Here is a 14590-nt window from a genome sequence, read left to right as displayed (position 1 = left end):
AGCAACCGTCGAAAGACTCCTGAACAAATTAGCAATTAGTATTATTAGCATTCCTATCGATGTAAATATTGATAAATAAAATGATTTGTTAGCAATTAGCCAAATGACCTACATCAGTTAGATTACTTTTATCAGCTAAAAGAAAGGACGATATTACCATGTTGCATTATGTAGAAATTGTAATTTAATATTTAAAAAAATCATGTATTTTATTCATTTAAAATAATTTAATTTATGTTAAAGACATGTTGCTTGATAAATATTACGCTGTTTAAACATGATAACACAGAATAGAAAGCGCATATCATATTTTCCTCTCTATAGACACCAAATAACTAAAGCCATTCCAGCACGAAACAATTTGTCCAAAAGTAATGCCGCTCTTTCGACCGTTAAGTTCTTACGTAGTACTTGCATAATACTCAGACAAGTGTACAAAACCGAGAGCTACTTACCATGCAAATATGATGTTACGCCGAGTTGATTCACAGATGCAGCATCATAGATCCAAGAAGGCTGTAGGTACACGTTTGAATCGCAAGCTATATATTCACATATACACAAACAATGAATACAACAAAAACTCTACCGTTTCAAAAACCTGTTCTACCGCACCAACAGTTAGGATCGTCTAAATTGTTGCCAAAATTAACAATTTAAAACAAATAAAATTCAACATAGAGGATACATAGGTCGCTGTAAATCGATATTATAATTATCAAAACACTAAAACACCGAAAGTTAAATATTCAATTTTAATATGTGGATTGACTTCATCGAAACCGAAAAAAATAATTCACAAAACGTTTCTAATATTTTTTTTTTATTTAAATAAAAATTAAATAAGGGTAAACTGTCAGTGTTCATTTACCCCGTTTTAATGACACGGCGCATGCGTGAACACGACCGAAAACGCCACTTGCGCAAATCTGACTGAAGTGACGTGACTGCCTGACGGGCGACAATCGCGCCGGGCGTTTGGGATGCAAGCGGTGAAAAATATTTTCAATGTTACTAACAGTAAATCATTTATTTCCCCCCAAGTTTTAAATTTCTCCTTAGAGAACTTAACTTGAGTCGTGACTTATCTCGCTTAAAGAATATTTCTTACAATTCTTATAGATATGTCACGGCATATCATTATCATTATATATAAAAAAACTAAGTTGACAAAATGTGCGTGCCGATAAAACTTAAAAAGGAGTCCCGGCACGATAAACCCGGGACTTATATAGTGTGATAGCCCTTTATCCTCCCTCGAACAAGAAAGTTCCCGTTTTAAGCTAAAAGGCGTATTTTTAAAGATATAAGAGCTTTTCCAACCCTTCAACTTGGAAATTAAGTGCAGTGGCGCCATTTGTTGTCGAGTATTTGAACTTCATTCAGAACAACGATTATTTGGGTTGCATTTTGAAAGGTGCTGCGAGCAATTTCAGCATGTGTAGTAATGGCGCGAAATTTAAAATTCAAATTTCAATAAAGTCTTAAATTACATTTGTTATCATAATAAAGTTATTAAATATGTATTTATACAGCAGTAGCTAACTTTTGATGCCGCGTTGGCGCAACGGTCACAGCTATGAATTGTGCCTGTTGCGCTGGCGGTTGCGGGTTCGATGCCCGCACATGACAAACATTTGTATTGGTCATACATGTCATTGCATGTGGGTTTCCCCACCGTGCCTCGGAGAGCACATTAAGCTGTCGGTCCCGGTTGTTATCATGTACACCTGATAGCGATCGTTACTCATAGTAGGGAATATATCCGCCAACCCGCATTGGAGCAGCGTGGTGGATTAAGCTTTGATCCTTCTCCTATATGAGGAAAGAGGCCTACGCCCAGTTGTGGGATATTACAGGCTGAAGCGTAGTAGCTAACTAATATTTTGGAGTTAAAGCGACATAATTTTATTTATTCAAATTAGTTCTGAAAAATTTCGCGCCTTTACTGCATATGTTACAGCTGCAGAACCTATTGTTGCGGTGGACGATAATGTCGAGAACATTCTAGAAGGTGTGGGAAAGAGAATATTCTCAAACTTTCTCGAATATCCTAGAGCCTAGCTCTATGCATATATAAGAGCCCGGTGTCGCCCGACAGAGCTAGTTCGATTTGAACAGCGAAACAAGCGATTTCGAAACGAAAAGGAAAGAAGTTATTTAAAAAAAAAAATAGGTATTGGAAGTTTTTGTTAAATACCCGTGCGAAGCCGGGGCGGGAAGCTAGTATACAAATAAATAAAATTCGAGTGTCCATTGTATACAACTACACGGTACATAAACCGAAATAATATATTTTTTACAATTTTTGTCTGTCTTTCGGTTTGTTCCGGTTAATCTCTGAAACGGTTAGGCAAATTTTGACCGGACTTTCATAGGCAAATAGCTGATGTAATAAGGAGTTACTTTGGCTACTTTTATTTTAGAAATTTGTTTATTTTAAAACTCTGAGAACTGGCCAACAACTTTTTTGTTAAATTCCAAGCGAACGAAGTCGCGGGCACCACTAGTCTTAAATAGAAATAAAAACTCTTTAGACAAAATAAGAAACTTTTGAAAACCACCTAAAATTTGACATTAAAGACATTCAGCCAAGCCAACGTGATGACAAATTCCCTATCACAAGGTTATTCGAAAAGTAATTTAAATTAAAAAGAAAAAAATTGTATAACATGTATCTATCAAAAAGGAGAAAAAATTTGTTATTGTAGATTTAACCTCAAATGTCCTTAAAATTGTTGTCATTTTTATTCACAGTTTTACATTAGTCGTTATATTTAATTTTATTAACTATTATATTAGTGCGTTTCTTATTGTAAAGATAATTAATTTTGTGTGAGATGACACATTGAATGAGCTTCGAAGTGGATCGGTATACGTCTGCTTGGGCACACATCGCCCTTTGCGCTGATCTCACATGGGCCTCAGAACCACCCGATGACTTTATTATCGCTAATCAAGTAACTGGTGTTATGTTTATTTTATTAACAAAATGATATAGATATTTAGTGTTTAATCAATTGATATGGATACACACTCAATAGTATGGTCATAAATGAAATAGGCCTGTTTTGTAAACTTTCGCTCACATTTTGGCTTTACACATTACCTTAGATATTGCTACCCTTAGATAAATTTTTGAAGTGACATAAAGTACCAGAGTAAATGGACGTCGCTCGGCGGCTATTCAATTTTAGTTTATGAAGTAAATTATTTGTATTTCAATCGACAAACGTCAATTTGAATCTAAATAATATTTCAGCGCCTTTGGGCACAACATTGTCGTGTCTCCCATGTACTTCAAGATACAGGATCAAAATCAGCTCAGGATTTAACAAACCATTGTAATTCAACAGGTTATACATATTTATATTGAAGTACATTTAGTTAAATTTATTAATACTACTACTAGGGTTGCAAACAATCGTACGGTCTGTCTGATGACTAGCGAATACTGTAGCCAATGGCCGCCTGTAACACCAGGAGCATTGCAAGCGCATTGCCAAATCTATCTCCGACCATCCCCAGGAAGAGCTCCGGCTATTTTACCCTCCGCAGGAAAATAACACTACTTGACAGCATTAATTTAGTTGTGATACAAGATTGAAGAACCTGCCAAGTCAGGCTGGTCCAAATTTTGAGCAATATATTTCCCGCTGTGTTCTATCTCAATACAGAGGATAATATAAATTAATCTTCTAGATAAACATACTACAGCTCTCAAAGACAATGGAGGTTCTAGAAGAAGAAGTGTGAAGGATGTTATACCTGAGTCTAGATTGGCTCAATTCTATGGCAATTTTTACTACGACGATGTGAGGTAGCTACCAAACAATACCATTTTTAATAGTATCTCCTATATGATATTCAAAAATGTTTAGAATTCCTAATGTGTGGGTAACACAAAAATAAAACCGTAGAAATTAAAAAAAACATGGTGTCGTCTCCTGTCAAAGATTTTCATTGTAATATGAAACTTTGACTAGTTACGGGTTTCTGTAAAGAACTCACTATAGACGGCGCCACGGTTCGCTTAAACTGAATATAAAATCATCATATCAAAAATTTCGATCCAACAGGTAAATCGTTCCATAGCTTAATTGGCTAGAGCACCGACACGGTCAGTCGGAGATGGAGGTTCGATCCCCGCGGGAACGGTCGATTTTTGATATGATATTCAAAAACGTTTAATATCTCCTAATTTGAATGATTGGCGATTTTTATTTTTTATTTTAGAGAAAACTGTTATACGTGTTCAAATGAAAGATCACACGTTCGCTATAACGGTCATGGCTGTGAAAATCCTGATCTTACAGAATGTTGGATGTTACCCGAGGTACAATTTTTGTCTTATCATCTATACAATTATTACTAGCAGCAAAACCTGCCATTGTTTGGGTAAAATTTATCGTATGTTTAACACCATTTTTGACATGTGGAGTTCATTGACACCATATTTTTAACTAGCTATGTGGCTTAAGAATATAGCCACCCTCTCTCTTCCCTTGGGTGTCGTAAGAGGTGACTACGTACGACGTGACGATTTTTTAACTTACAAACTTACTTAGTACAAATTACATTTCTATCCTTCAAATAACTGAGGTAGGGCATAGTAGGAAATATCCAGCTCAAAATCTGGAGCAGCCCGATTGGAAAGTTCCTTACTAAAACATATTACTTTTTTTGCCGACCTATTGGTATAAAAAATATATTGATAAAGATAAGAGATTTGATTTTTTTTGTTACTGAATATTTGTAATGGATAAACTCAAAACTTACGAGATCGGCTTTAAGAATTCTTTGACCAAGAAAAGACGGAATAGCCAGACGGAATAGACGGAATATAACTGAGGTAGCGCACAGCAGGAATTTCCTGCTCAAAATATGGAGCAGCCCGACTGGGGTAGTACCTCGACCTTACAGAAGATCACAGCAAAATAATACTGTTTTCAAGCAGTATTGTGTTCCTGTTGGTGAGTAAGGTGACCAGAGCTCCTGGGGGGATTGGGGATTGGGTCGGCAACGCGCTTGTGATGCTTCTGGTGTTGCAGGTGTCTATAAGCTACGGTAATCGCTTACCATCAGGTGAGCCGTACGCTTGTTTGCCGACATAGTGACATAAAAAAAAGCCAAAATCGTGTATTCACGCGCGCGAAGCCGCGAGCGGAAAGCTACTTTAATGTAAAAATGCAAATTACAAATGTCTCAAAAACGTCGAGTTTTACACTGTCCGTTGATAAGATCTACTTCGACTTATCCTGATGATCTATGTCGAAAATTGTTATAAAGATGACATACATTTATTTGCTGATAGGGAATTATTGCCTTCAATGTGAATAAATCAACAATATTTTGTCAATATTAACAATATTATCGATATTGATATTTATTTGATAGTGACAAGAAATAATTTGTTTTTAATGAAAAAAAATGGCTTATTTTATTAATTACGTCCTTTTAATACTTTTACTTCTGTCTGTACACTCACAAATTTTTACTTTGCGGCCACATTTGGATAGACAACCTGGTCGATATATATTCTCCTAATCATTTTTTTTTAATATATAGGCTAGCGCTTGACTACGATCTCACCTGATGGTAAGTGGAGATATGGCCTAAGGTGGTGCGCGCTTGGCTAGAAGATGCCTATTCACTCTTGATTATACACATTATATACATAAAAAAATGGTTTTTAGCAAAACCTCGATGCATGCTCACATTGCAGCGACATCTTAGACCAGAAGTAAGATATTAAAAAAACCTACTTTCCCAATATTTTTTAAACATTTGGTAATATTTCTAAATTACGTCCTCAATAACACTACGACTTTTAAACAAAAATAATGTTTCCTTCATGTTTTGCCCGATTAAAGGTTGAAAAGGCAGTAAACTTTTTTTCTCTTTTAAGTATAGTTTGACTAGTTACCTGTTCAGTTCTTACTGGTTTTTAGGTGGAGTATTGGTTTTGTAAGTTAGTGGACAACTCAGATCGCACGCTGCCACGTCGTCGCCGGCAGTACAAGATGCTTGCTGATAATGATTTGTGCGTAGGATTTATACATCAATTTTTGTTACTGACCTTGTAGCAATTTCTTCAAACATCAGTTAAATGTCTATAAATGGTACGTCAACTAATTAAGATTACCGTTCGATGAGTCGTCTTGATAAAAGGAAAATTTGGCATTAAATCACTAAATTGCACAGAATTGCTGTTATATTTTTAACGCATATCATCATTTAGATACTACTTTTGCACATTTTGAATCAGATGTCTCACTTAGCAATCACCTATTTTTATAGTTACTCTACAAAAAACAAACAAACTCTTCAGCTCTTCTAATATAAGCATAATAATAGTACAGATCTGAAAATTAACGGGCACCGATCGGCAGCTAGCGAGCGCTGGAGCTCGTCTGCTGAGAGAGTCGCCGATGAAGCTCTTTTAGAAGCTAGAATCCGAAGCGTGCGACCACTGTGGAACCAACAATCTGTTACATATCAAAACAGAAAGTCTACCAGAGTTCCAAGTCCACCACCAGTTTCTAGGAAAATTCGAGCAAGAAGACGACAGCCGAAGAGTTTAGCGGCTTTGGCACCACCCCCACCTGCATACTGCATCGAAGCCCCAACTAAATTGTTATATAATCCCACTAACAAGGTTTATGTTTATTTTTGTCTCTTGAAAAAGTAACTATAGCTTCGAGAACTCCTCTGATTAATCCATATTAGAAGCTGTGAGGCTACGGGATTAAAGAATATAGCCACCCTCTCTCTTCCCGTGGGTGTCGTAAGAGGCGACTAAGGGATAACATAGTTCCACTACCACCTTGGAACTTAAAAAGCCGGCCGGTGGCGGCATAACCATCCAACTGCTGGCTTTAAAATTCACAGGCCGATGACGGGCAGCAGCGTCTTCGGTGCGACAAAGCCAACCCTGCGGTCACCAACCCGCCTGCCCAGCGTGGTGACTATGCGCAACACACAGTTCACGCCATTTTTGGAGCGAACTTGTGGAGGCCTGTGTCCAGCAGTGAACTGCAATAGGCTGAAATGATGATGATGATGATGAGGAATCCATATTAGTGGAACTTTTAAAGCTTTCTTATTCTAAAAACATTAATTTTTTTAAATTAAATTAAACCCATCTAAATTACTCCAAACGATTATGAAACTAGCTACTTAAAGCTAGCTATATTAATGCGTCATTCTATTTGTTCTTACGTTAGAAATGTTATTTAGTTCCAGTTTGACGTACCACGTCACCCACAACTGACGGAATATCAACGGGCAATGGGTCGACTATCAGCAAGTGTGCAAGCATTGTTGCGATCAAACGCATCTCGATGTCCACCTTATAGAGGAACAAACGTCAGTCGATACGCGCCAACTATACCAAGACCACCGCGTTTTCCAGACAGACACTATGGAGTTTCGTGGCCAAGAGAAAACCAAAATAGATTAAATAACAAACATATAATAAATCAAGTTAAGAATAATAACACTGGTAAAGAAACGTCTAAAGATGAAGTAATAGAAAAGAAAGATGATGAGCAAAGTCAAGAAAAAAACCAGCATATTACCAATATTGAGACAGAGGATCAGAACTCGGAAATACAGGATAAGCAACAGAAGGACAATATTGTGGATGACGTGCAATTACCATCAACCAGCGCTGCTGCAAAAGAAGACTTAAGAAAGAAACGTCTTTACAGCACCGTTCTCAGTTCCAGTGTAGCATCACCTTTTCATGGAAACACTGTTGGTTGCATAAGACTTTCGAAAAACCTTAATACGCCAGGTCTTATTAAACTAAACCCAAAACTAGCTATGCCTTCAAGAATCCGTTTGCCAGTCGTCGACAATAAATATGAAGAACTAGAAAAGGAGGCATTAGAGCAATATAAAGATTCAGATGAAAGTATAGACACAAAATTCCGCGAACTCGAAAAGCAAGCAGTTGAGCAATACAGTACAAGTAATAGTAATACGAGTTGTAGTAGCGATAATTCGGGAGAGAAGAAATTAGTTCAGATGAAAAGTGATAGTAAAAAGGAAAAACGGTCTGACAAATCTCAAGACGATAAATCGGTCGATAGCGTTGTGATATATTCGCAAAACTTTCCCGATCTTAACTGTAAAAAACACTCAAATAGCGTCAATTTAAAAAACTTCCACATCCCCCCGAGGGGGGAAAAAAAGGAAAATCATAGACTCAATAAATGCTTACGAAATGCTAAAAGCGATTCGAAAGGAGCAGCATCAGATACTGATTACGAAGCCAAAGATTCAACCGTTAAAGGCTCGAAAGGTAGTAAGGGTGCGCTTAGGTGGACATTACACGTCATGCCACCAAAGAAAAGACACATAAGTTTATGCGTTTCTGACTTCTCCTCAGATGAGGATATAAAAGATACGAGCGGTGCTATAAAAGATGCTGGACCCTGTATTAAAAAACATCTAACTGGTAAAATTAAATTATCCGCGCACGGTGGAGGTGATTTACATCCAATAATAAGAAAAACATAGCATATTTTAGCTCATAAATTCTTTATTAACGTAATAAATTATAAATAGTCAGCGTTATCAGACCAAGTACAAGAAACTTTAACTAGCTAGATTGCTTGGATGTAGTAGGTACTAAAATTTCCGCTTTTTTTTTTAAACAAAATATTAACGAGGACTATGTGAGACTCACTTGAAAGTGGGGCGTGTATGATCCGATAACCCATAAAAAGCACTTCCTAGTCATAAAAACTTTGTACATATATATATTTTTTTGAATTTACAATATTATTAAGAAAAATAATTTTAGTTGGTGATGTGAGTGTCGTGGTGTTTAAATTTCATTAGGTATTTACTCAATGGTAATAAATTTTTATGAATTGTTAATACGCTTTTTGATTATTTATACTTAGCGACGAATTACATATTGATAAAATATGAATAATATTTTCTGATTTGACCGACATAATAATAAAAAATATGAACTGGTTATTTAAATAAAAAATCACGAGTGCAATTAGAAAAAAATGGAAAAAATAATTGATCTGGAGACATGAGGATTTGAACCAGGAACTGCTACGTCGGTCCCAACCGGCCGATTTTCGACCCGAGCCCTTTATAGACTATCGCGAAATTTACCTTTGAATTCTAATGTTATTGTAGCCATTTTTTTCATTGTCTAAAAACAGGGATAAAATGACATTTTCTAAAAATGATTCCTAGCTAGATCGATTTATCACCCCTGAAATCCCCTGCATACTAAATATCATGAAAATCGTTGAAGTTTCCGAGATTCAGATTATATATATACAAGAATTGCTCGTTTAAAGGTATTAGATATCGATTTTTTAAATTGTCTTTTACATAAGCCTTGCCCTGACAATAACGAACACAAAACAACAATTGTCCAATTTTATCCAGTCCTGTACCTAATTGCAAATTATTGACTATCAACACAATTATAGATTAGAAATGCTATAGAATTAAATTGTATCTACAAGTTCTAGAAATGTCTATAGGTATGTTTGTTTCAGTATTTACCTATCAACTATAAGTATAAATCTATTTATTTATTTATTATTTATTTTATACTTTATTGTACACCACAAATATATTACAAACAAAGCATAAAGATAGTTACAGACAGTAAAGTACAATGGGCGGACTTATGGCTAATTAGCCATTTCTTTCAGACAACCCATATTTCTTCCAGACAACCCATTTATCCATGATTAAAATTAGCCATGATTTAAATTACTTTGGTATGATATAAATAGGCATGCACACAATATAATTTTACATAATAGTTTTTATGTAAAATGTTTTATCATGAACAGAAAACATGTTTTTATTGGTCATTCTGAGTTAACCATATTTCAGTACTATTGCTAGCCCCATGGTTAGAAGTGAACTGAAAATTTTCAACAATACACATGGAAAATTGGCCCTTTTACTTAATCATAGAGTAAGTAACAATAAAAGGTTCGAAACTAAGTATTATACGAAATTTTCGGCTTGTAATAAAAAAGGCCAATATAAATAAAAATGTTATTTATTTATTAATAAGGGAACAAATTATTATAAATACGTAACCAACAATACTTCAGAATACAATCTAAATTCAATGATCATATTGGTAGTATGGGGTCGTCCATAAAGTACGTCATGCGGAATTTTATCGTTTCGACCCCCCCGTCTTCCCCTTGTCACGCTAAATCACACTTTCAGTAGTCATCTAAAATATAGTGTCTAGCGTCACCAAAGCTAGCCCATAAATTATTCCAGGATTAAAATTAGCATACAATTCAAAGTTAATAATTTGATTTTTTAATTAATTTAAAGATATTTGAAAAAAATAGGGGAGTTTCCCTTGTCATATCTGATCACCTCCCTGTGATTTGTTAACGTATTTTATAGATAACTCTTGTTAAACAGAAAATTATAGGTCGACGAAAAATTGTTTTTCGGATTTTCTAGTAAAAACTTGCAATAAAATCTATTTCGTTTTGTTGTTTGTAACTGGCTGGTTTTGATACCATAAAAACGTGACATTTAAAAAAAAATAAATTTTTAAAACGAAATTAAAAAGTTAACAGATTCCCGTCACTTTACATGTTTTTCTGTCCCTGAAAATAGGTGAATCAAACGAAAAAATTCGTTACATTTTAAAGTTTTACTTTCAAAAGGGGGTAAGGCTTAAGATTAAGAACCGTCGAATTATCTAAGCTCAAAATTTGATCGTTTATCGGCATAATTTCGTTAAAAAAAATATAACCCTAACCTAACTTCAAATGACGGTTCTTAATCTAAAGGCTAGCCAAAAATGGAAAAATGGGACTCAAGCTACAGAAAAAACTCTGACGTTTATGGATCTAATGCAGTGTCGGTAAGAATAGCAGGAAACTGGTTTAAGCGTTTCCAGTGAGGAAATTTTGATGTCAAAGAAGCATTTCGCTCTGGTATGAAAAACTGGAGCTAGATCGACATTTGAGTAGTCACGATATAGCTTCAGCTATCTGAGATTTAAGCATAAAACAGTTTCTACCCATTTGAAAAAGGCTGGCTATACAAATATACTTCCTATGAGATGGCAGCAAGTTATCAAACAAAATGTTACATGATTCAGAATTAATATAAATAAATTTTGTAAAATCTTACCTTCAATTTCTATATAAAATATGAAGAAACTTTGTCCCCTACCTAATATATAACAAAAAAGATAAAACAGTAAACAATATTTAATATATTTTAAAATACAATTATATAACATCAACCTTATAATAAAAGCTCTGTTTTTATCACCGATGTACAAGTCTCTTGTTATTTCATAAATCAACTTTCTAAAAATTTCTCCAAGTCGCTCCGGTCATCGTCTAGTTGTATTTGTTCTAGTGTAACTTTTGGTGGCGATGATGGAGCTGAAATATAAAAAGTACAAAACTCAGTATATCTTCTATAATATAAAAATGAGTCGCTGAATGTGTTGCTAAGCGCAAACTCGAGAACGGTTGGACCGATTTCGCTAATTCTTTTTTTAAAATGTTCGTTGAAGTCCAAGGATGGTTTTTACGGCGAGAAAAATTCGAATAATTTCCGTGAAAACCCTAAAAACAGCCCTTTTCTTTTTCCCATACAAACGTTCTCTAACTAAAGTGTAGAGTCAATTTGAACTTTATTACTATTCAATAAAGTTCATGTTAAATAATATATTAGGGTGCATTTTACGTAAGTTATTAATGATTAAATTGATCTTTTTCGTAGACCGCATTTTAATTTAATTTACATACAGTAAAAATGGTACTAACTAGCTATTTCACATTACTTATTATATTGTTGCGGGGAACAATGGAAAATTACCGTTTTTAAACTATCGACTCCAAATTTGGTACGAATCTCCTATATGTTATGTAGAAATGATCGATGAGCGGATTTTAGGATACCTCATGCCCAATAAGGATTACGGGGGTGGGCGTTAACAATGAAAATTTGAAATGTATGTAACTCCGAAACTACTGAACCAATTTTTATCAAATTTTTTAAACATCTGTAATATGGTCCAACTTAGGAGATAGGGTAGTTTTTATCTCAATCGGACCCGATAGGTGGCGCTGCTATTGGTATGTAACTCCGAAACTACTGAACCAATTTTTATCAAATTTTGTAAGCATCTGTGATTTTGTAAAACTGGGAAGATATGGTAGTTTTTATCTCAATTGGACCGGTAGGTGGCGCTGCTATCGGTATGTAAGCTATCAAATTTGGTTGATAGCTGTTTTCCGGGCAGGACAACGTCTGCCGGGTCCGCTAGTTTATTATAATATGAATATTGGAGTTTATACTCCTAAAGAAACTGTACCCAAAGGTTATCTTTAAGAAATTGCTCTTTAGTGATAAGATCGCTTTTGTACATCTTGTATTGTATTCTTTATATATGTCTGTATTTCGGCGCATGTTAACAATAAATATATAAATAAAATAAATATCTTCCCACGCGATATTTATAGGTACGCTCCCGCCGCTCCGGCCGGCCGGAACCGCCGCAAACGCTACGTGCCGCAATTTTTAAATCTGTAATATTTTCGAAAATATTCATTTAAATCATATGCTGTAAAGGGCCATATAGATCTATATTAAATTAACAACGTATATAAGGTATTTAATTAGATAAGGATTAATGCTGTATTGGTTAAAATCACTTCGAAAATTAGCCATTATTTGTCGTAAAAAGTAAATGACAAAAAAATGGTTATTGTGGGATATCCATAAGGGATAGACATATACCATAGCGGACTTTTCTGTAGACCTTTTTAATGCGTACAATACTTAGTACATTATTTTGATAAATCTCGTAGAGTTCAGCCTGCGTTTGAAATGTAAGCGGAAAAAAAATGTAATTATTTACGACATCACATTAGAAACTTAAAAAATAACAGAATTTCTCCACAATTTAATGGATGTTATTATACATATAAACCTTCCTCTTTAATCACTCTATCTATTAAAAAAAACCGCATCAAAATCCGTTGCGTAGTTTTAAAAATTTAAGCATACATAGGGATATAGGGACAGAGAAAGCGACTTCGTTTTATACTATGTAGTGATATGCTAAGTTTAAGATATTTGCCTCCTTTTTTAAGAAAAGGTCACAATTACTTACCGGTATTCACAATTAAAAAAAATTATTATTGCTTTTGTTATTGTAAATTAATCAATTATTAAAATTATACATATGACGGCTTTAATTTTGAAACAACATCAACATGATTGACGGGCGGTAAATTTTTCACTTATTCAGTGCGAATTATTCGCATAACACCTATGCAAGTAAAAACTTATCAAAAAGCCAAAAAATATTGTGACTCGTCACTAACTCAACCGTCAAGCACTACTTACAGTACTACATACTTACTATACTGTACTATGCAATTCATCACTAGACGGCTAGATGGATTTATTTTTATCAATATAGAAAATAGAAGATATGAAAAGAGACTTCATCAATAGACTATTACTGGAAATTACCCACCTACTGGTACATTCCCACTAGCCAGGTACTTGGCCATATCACTCTGAAATGCTATAGCACTTCTATCTCTCTTTGCCTGTAACTCCGCAAGCTGCCTCTTTTCCATTTCATAGTTTTTCTCTAAATTCTGTTTTGCAAGTTGGTTACGTATTTCTTCTAACCCAGCTGTATTTAAAACAATTTAAATATTTTACTTACAAATAACTTAAAAACAATACTGACTGAACTTGAAAAAAATTTAAAAATGTTATTTTAAATGTTTATAAAATAAGCAATAGTTATTTTATCTAATTTTTATTATAATATTTTAAATTAACTTTAATTATATGTACATTTTAATTAAAGATTAAATGTTAAAAAACTTTTTCCAAAAACCCACCCATTTTCTTTTCCTTGTACAATGCAAGTTGGTAATGATGATCAAGTTTCCATTTTTCCATGTTGCTTCTCTCCACAATATCTTCGAATTCAACTAGTTGGTTCTCAACTTCAGTTAATAAAGTTTGTACATTCTTCAAACTGTTCATACACTGCGCCACGGAGGCCGTTAAATTCGGTAATTGGGACAAATTTTGAGCTAGCTCTGTCGCACTTTGCAATCGAGCTTTTGTAGTTTCATGCAGTTCGAGTATTAGTTTGTCGACTTCTTCAGCTGCTTTTGAATTTTTATCCGCATTTTCATGTAACTCGGCCCAATCTTCTTGATACTTTTCTAACAGTTTTGCACCAGCTCCATAGTTCACTTTACTTTCGCTAGTTACCTTTTGCTTGTCCCTAAAAATGTTTTTGACTTTTTGAACTTCTTGCAAGGTCTGACGTAAGTTATTGTTAGATGTAAGGCCGTCTTGAACCACTGAAAGGAATTCTTTGAGATTTCCCAACATTCTGAAGAGTAAAGAAAATAAAAACACGAAATTAAAAGAAAATCTAGATCAAAACAAACACCCGATGACATGTGACGTTAAGTGTTTATTTTTAATTTTGTAGTTGCTCTGGATAATAGCTTTTTGAATTTTTTAAACTTCTTGTTTTTATTACCTCTAAACTCTGGAATTTAACTAC

At 34.5% G+C, this 14590-nt stretch overlaps 2 protein-coding genes across 2 annotated transcripts; one reads left to right on the top strand and one right to left on the bottom strand.

Moving 5' to 3' along the window:
- The first annotated feature begins 2852 nt into the window (after window positions 1-2852).
- On the top strand, window positions 2853-8526 carry LOC123665351. The gene is made up of 7 exons (XM_045599663.1): window positions 2853-2960; window positions 3263-3356; window positions 3703-3820; window positions 4237-4336; window positions 5952-6043; window positions 6397-6658; window positions 7240-8526. The coding sequence occupies exons 1-7, from the start codon at window positions 2853-2855 to the stop codon at window positions 8524-8526; spliced, it is 2061 nt and encodes a 686-aa protein (XP_045455619.1).
- A 2696-nt stretch (window positions 8527-11222) lies between these two features.
- LOC123665498 (dysbindin) lies at window positions 11223-14482 on the bottom strand. The gene is made up of 3 exons (XM_045599790.1): window positions 13908-14482; window positions 13529-13693; window positions 11223-11420 (listed from the first exon to the last, which is right to left on the bottom strand). The coding sequence occupies exons 1-3, from the start codon at window positions 14410-14412 to the stop codon at window positions 11335-11337; spliced, it is 756 nt and encodes a 251-aa protein (XP_045455746.1). The 5' UTR covers window positions 14413-14482; the 3' UTR covers window positions 11223-11334.
- Window positions 14483-14590: the final 108 nt, after the last annotated feature.

The sequence above is a fragment of the Melitaea cinxia genome, chromosome 24, assembly GCF_905220565.1.
Source record: "Melitaea cinxia chromosome 24, ilMelCinx1.1, whole genome shotgun sequence".
In the NCBI taxonomy this organism is placed as follows: domain Eukaryota; kingdom Metazoa; phylum Arthropoda; class Insecta; order Lepidoptera; family Nymphalidae; genus Melitaea; species Melitaea cinxia.
The sequence above is the reverse complement of the archived record's forward strand: the minus strand, read 5'-3'. Positions and strand labels throughout refer to the sequence as shown.

Bases quoted from the DNA above. Each gene is read 5' to 3' on its own strand.
- LOC123665498 (XM_045599790.1), bottom strand. From the start codon at position 14,412: ATGTTGGGAAATCTCAAAGAATTCCTTTCAGTGGTTCAAGACGGCCTT. The intron at 13,694-13,907 runs GTGGGTTTTTGG...TTTTAAATACAG, and splicing joins GTACAAGGAAAAGAAAATGG to CTGGGTTAGAAGAAATACGT. The intron at 11,421-13,528 runs GTGGGTAATTTC...TTTATATTTCAG, and splicing joins TAGTGGGAATGTACCAGTAG to CTCCATCATCGCCACCAAAA.
- LOC123665351 (XM_045599663.1), top strand. From the start codon at position 2,853: ATGAGCTTCGAAGTGGATCGGTATACGTCTGCTTGGGCACACATCGCC. The intron at 4,337-5,951 runs GTACAATTTTTG...ACTGGTTTTTAG, and splicing joins AATGTTGGATGTTACCCGAG to GTGGAGTATTGGTTTTGTAA. The intron at 6,659-7,239 runs GTTTATGTTTAT...AATGTTATTTAG, and splicing joins TATATAATCCCACTAACAAG to TTCCAGTTTGACGTACCACG.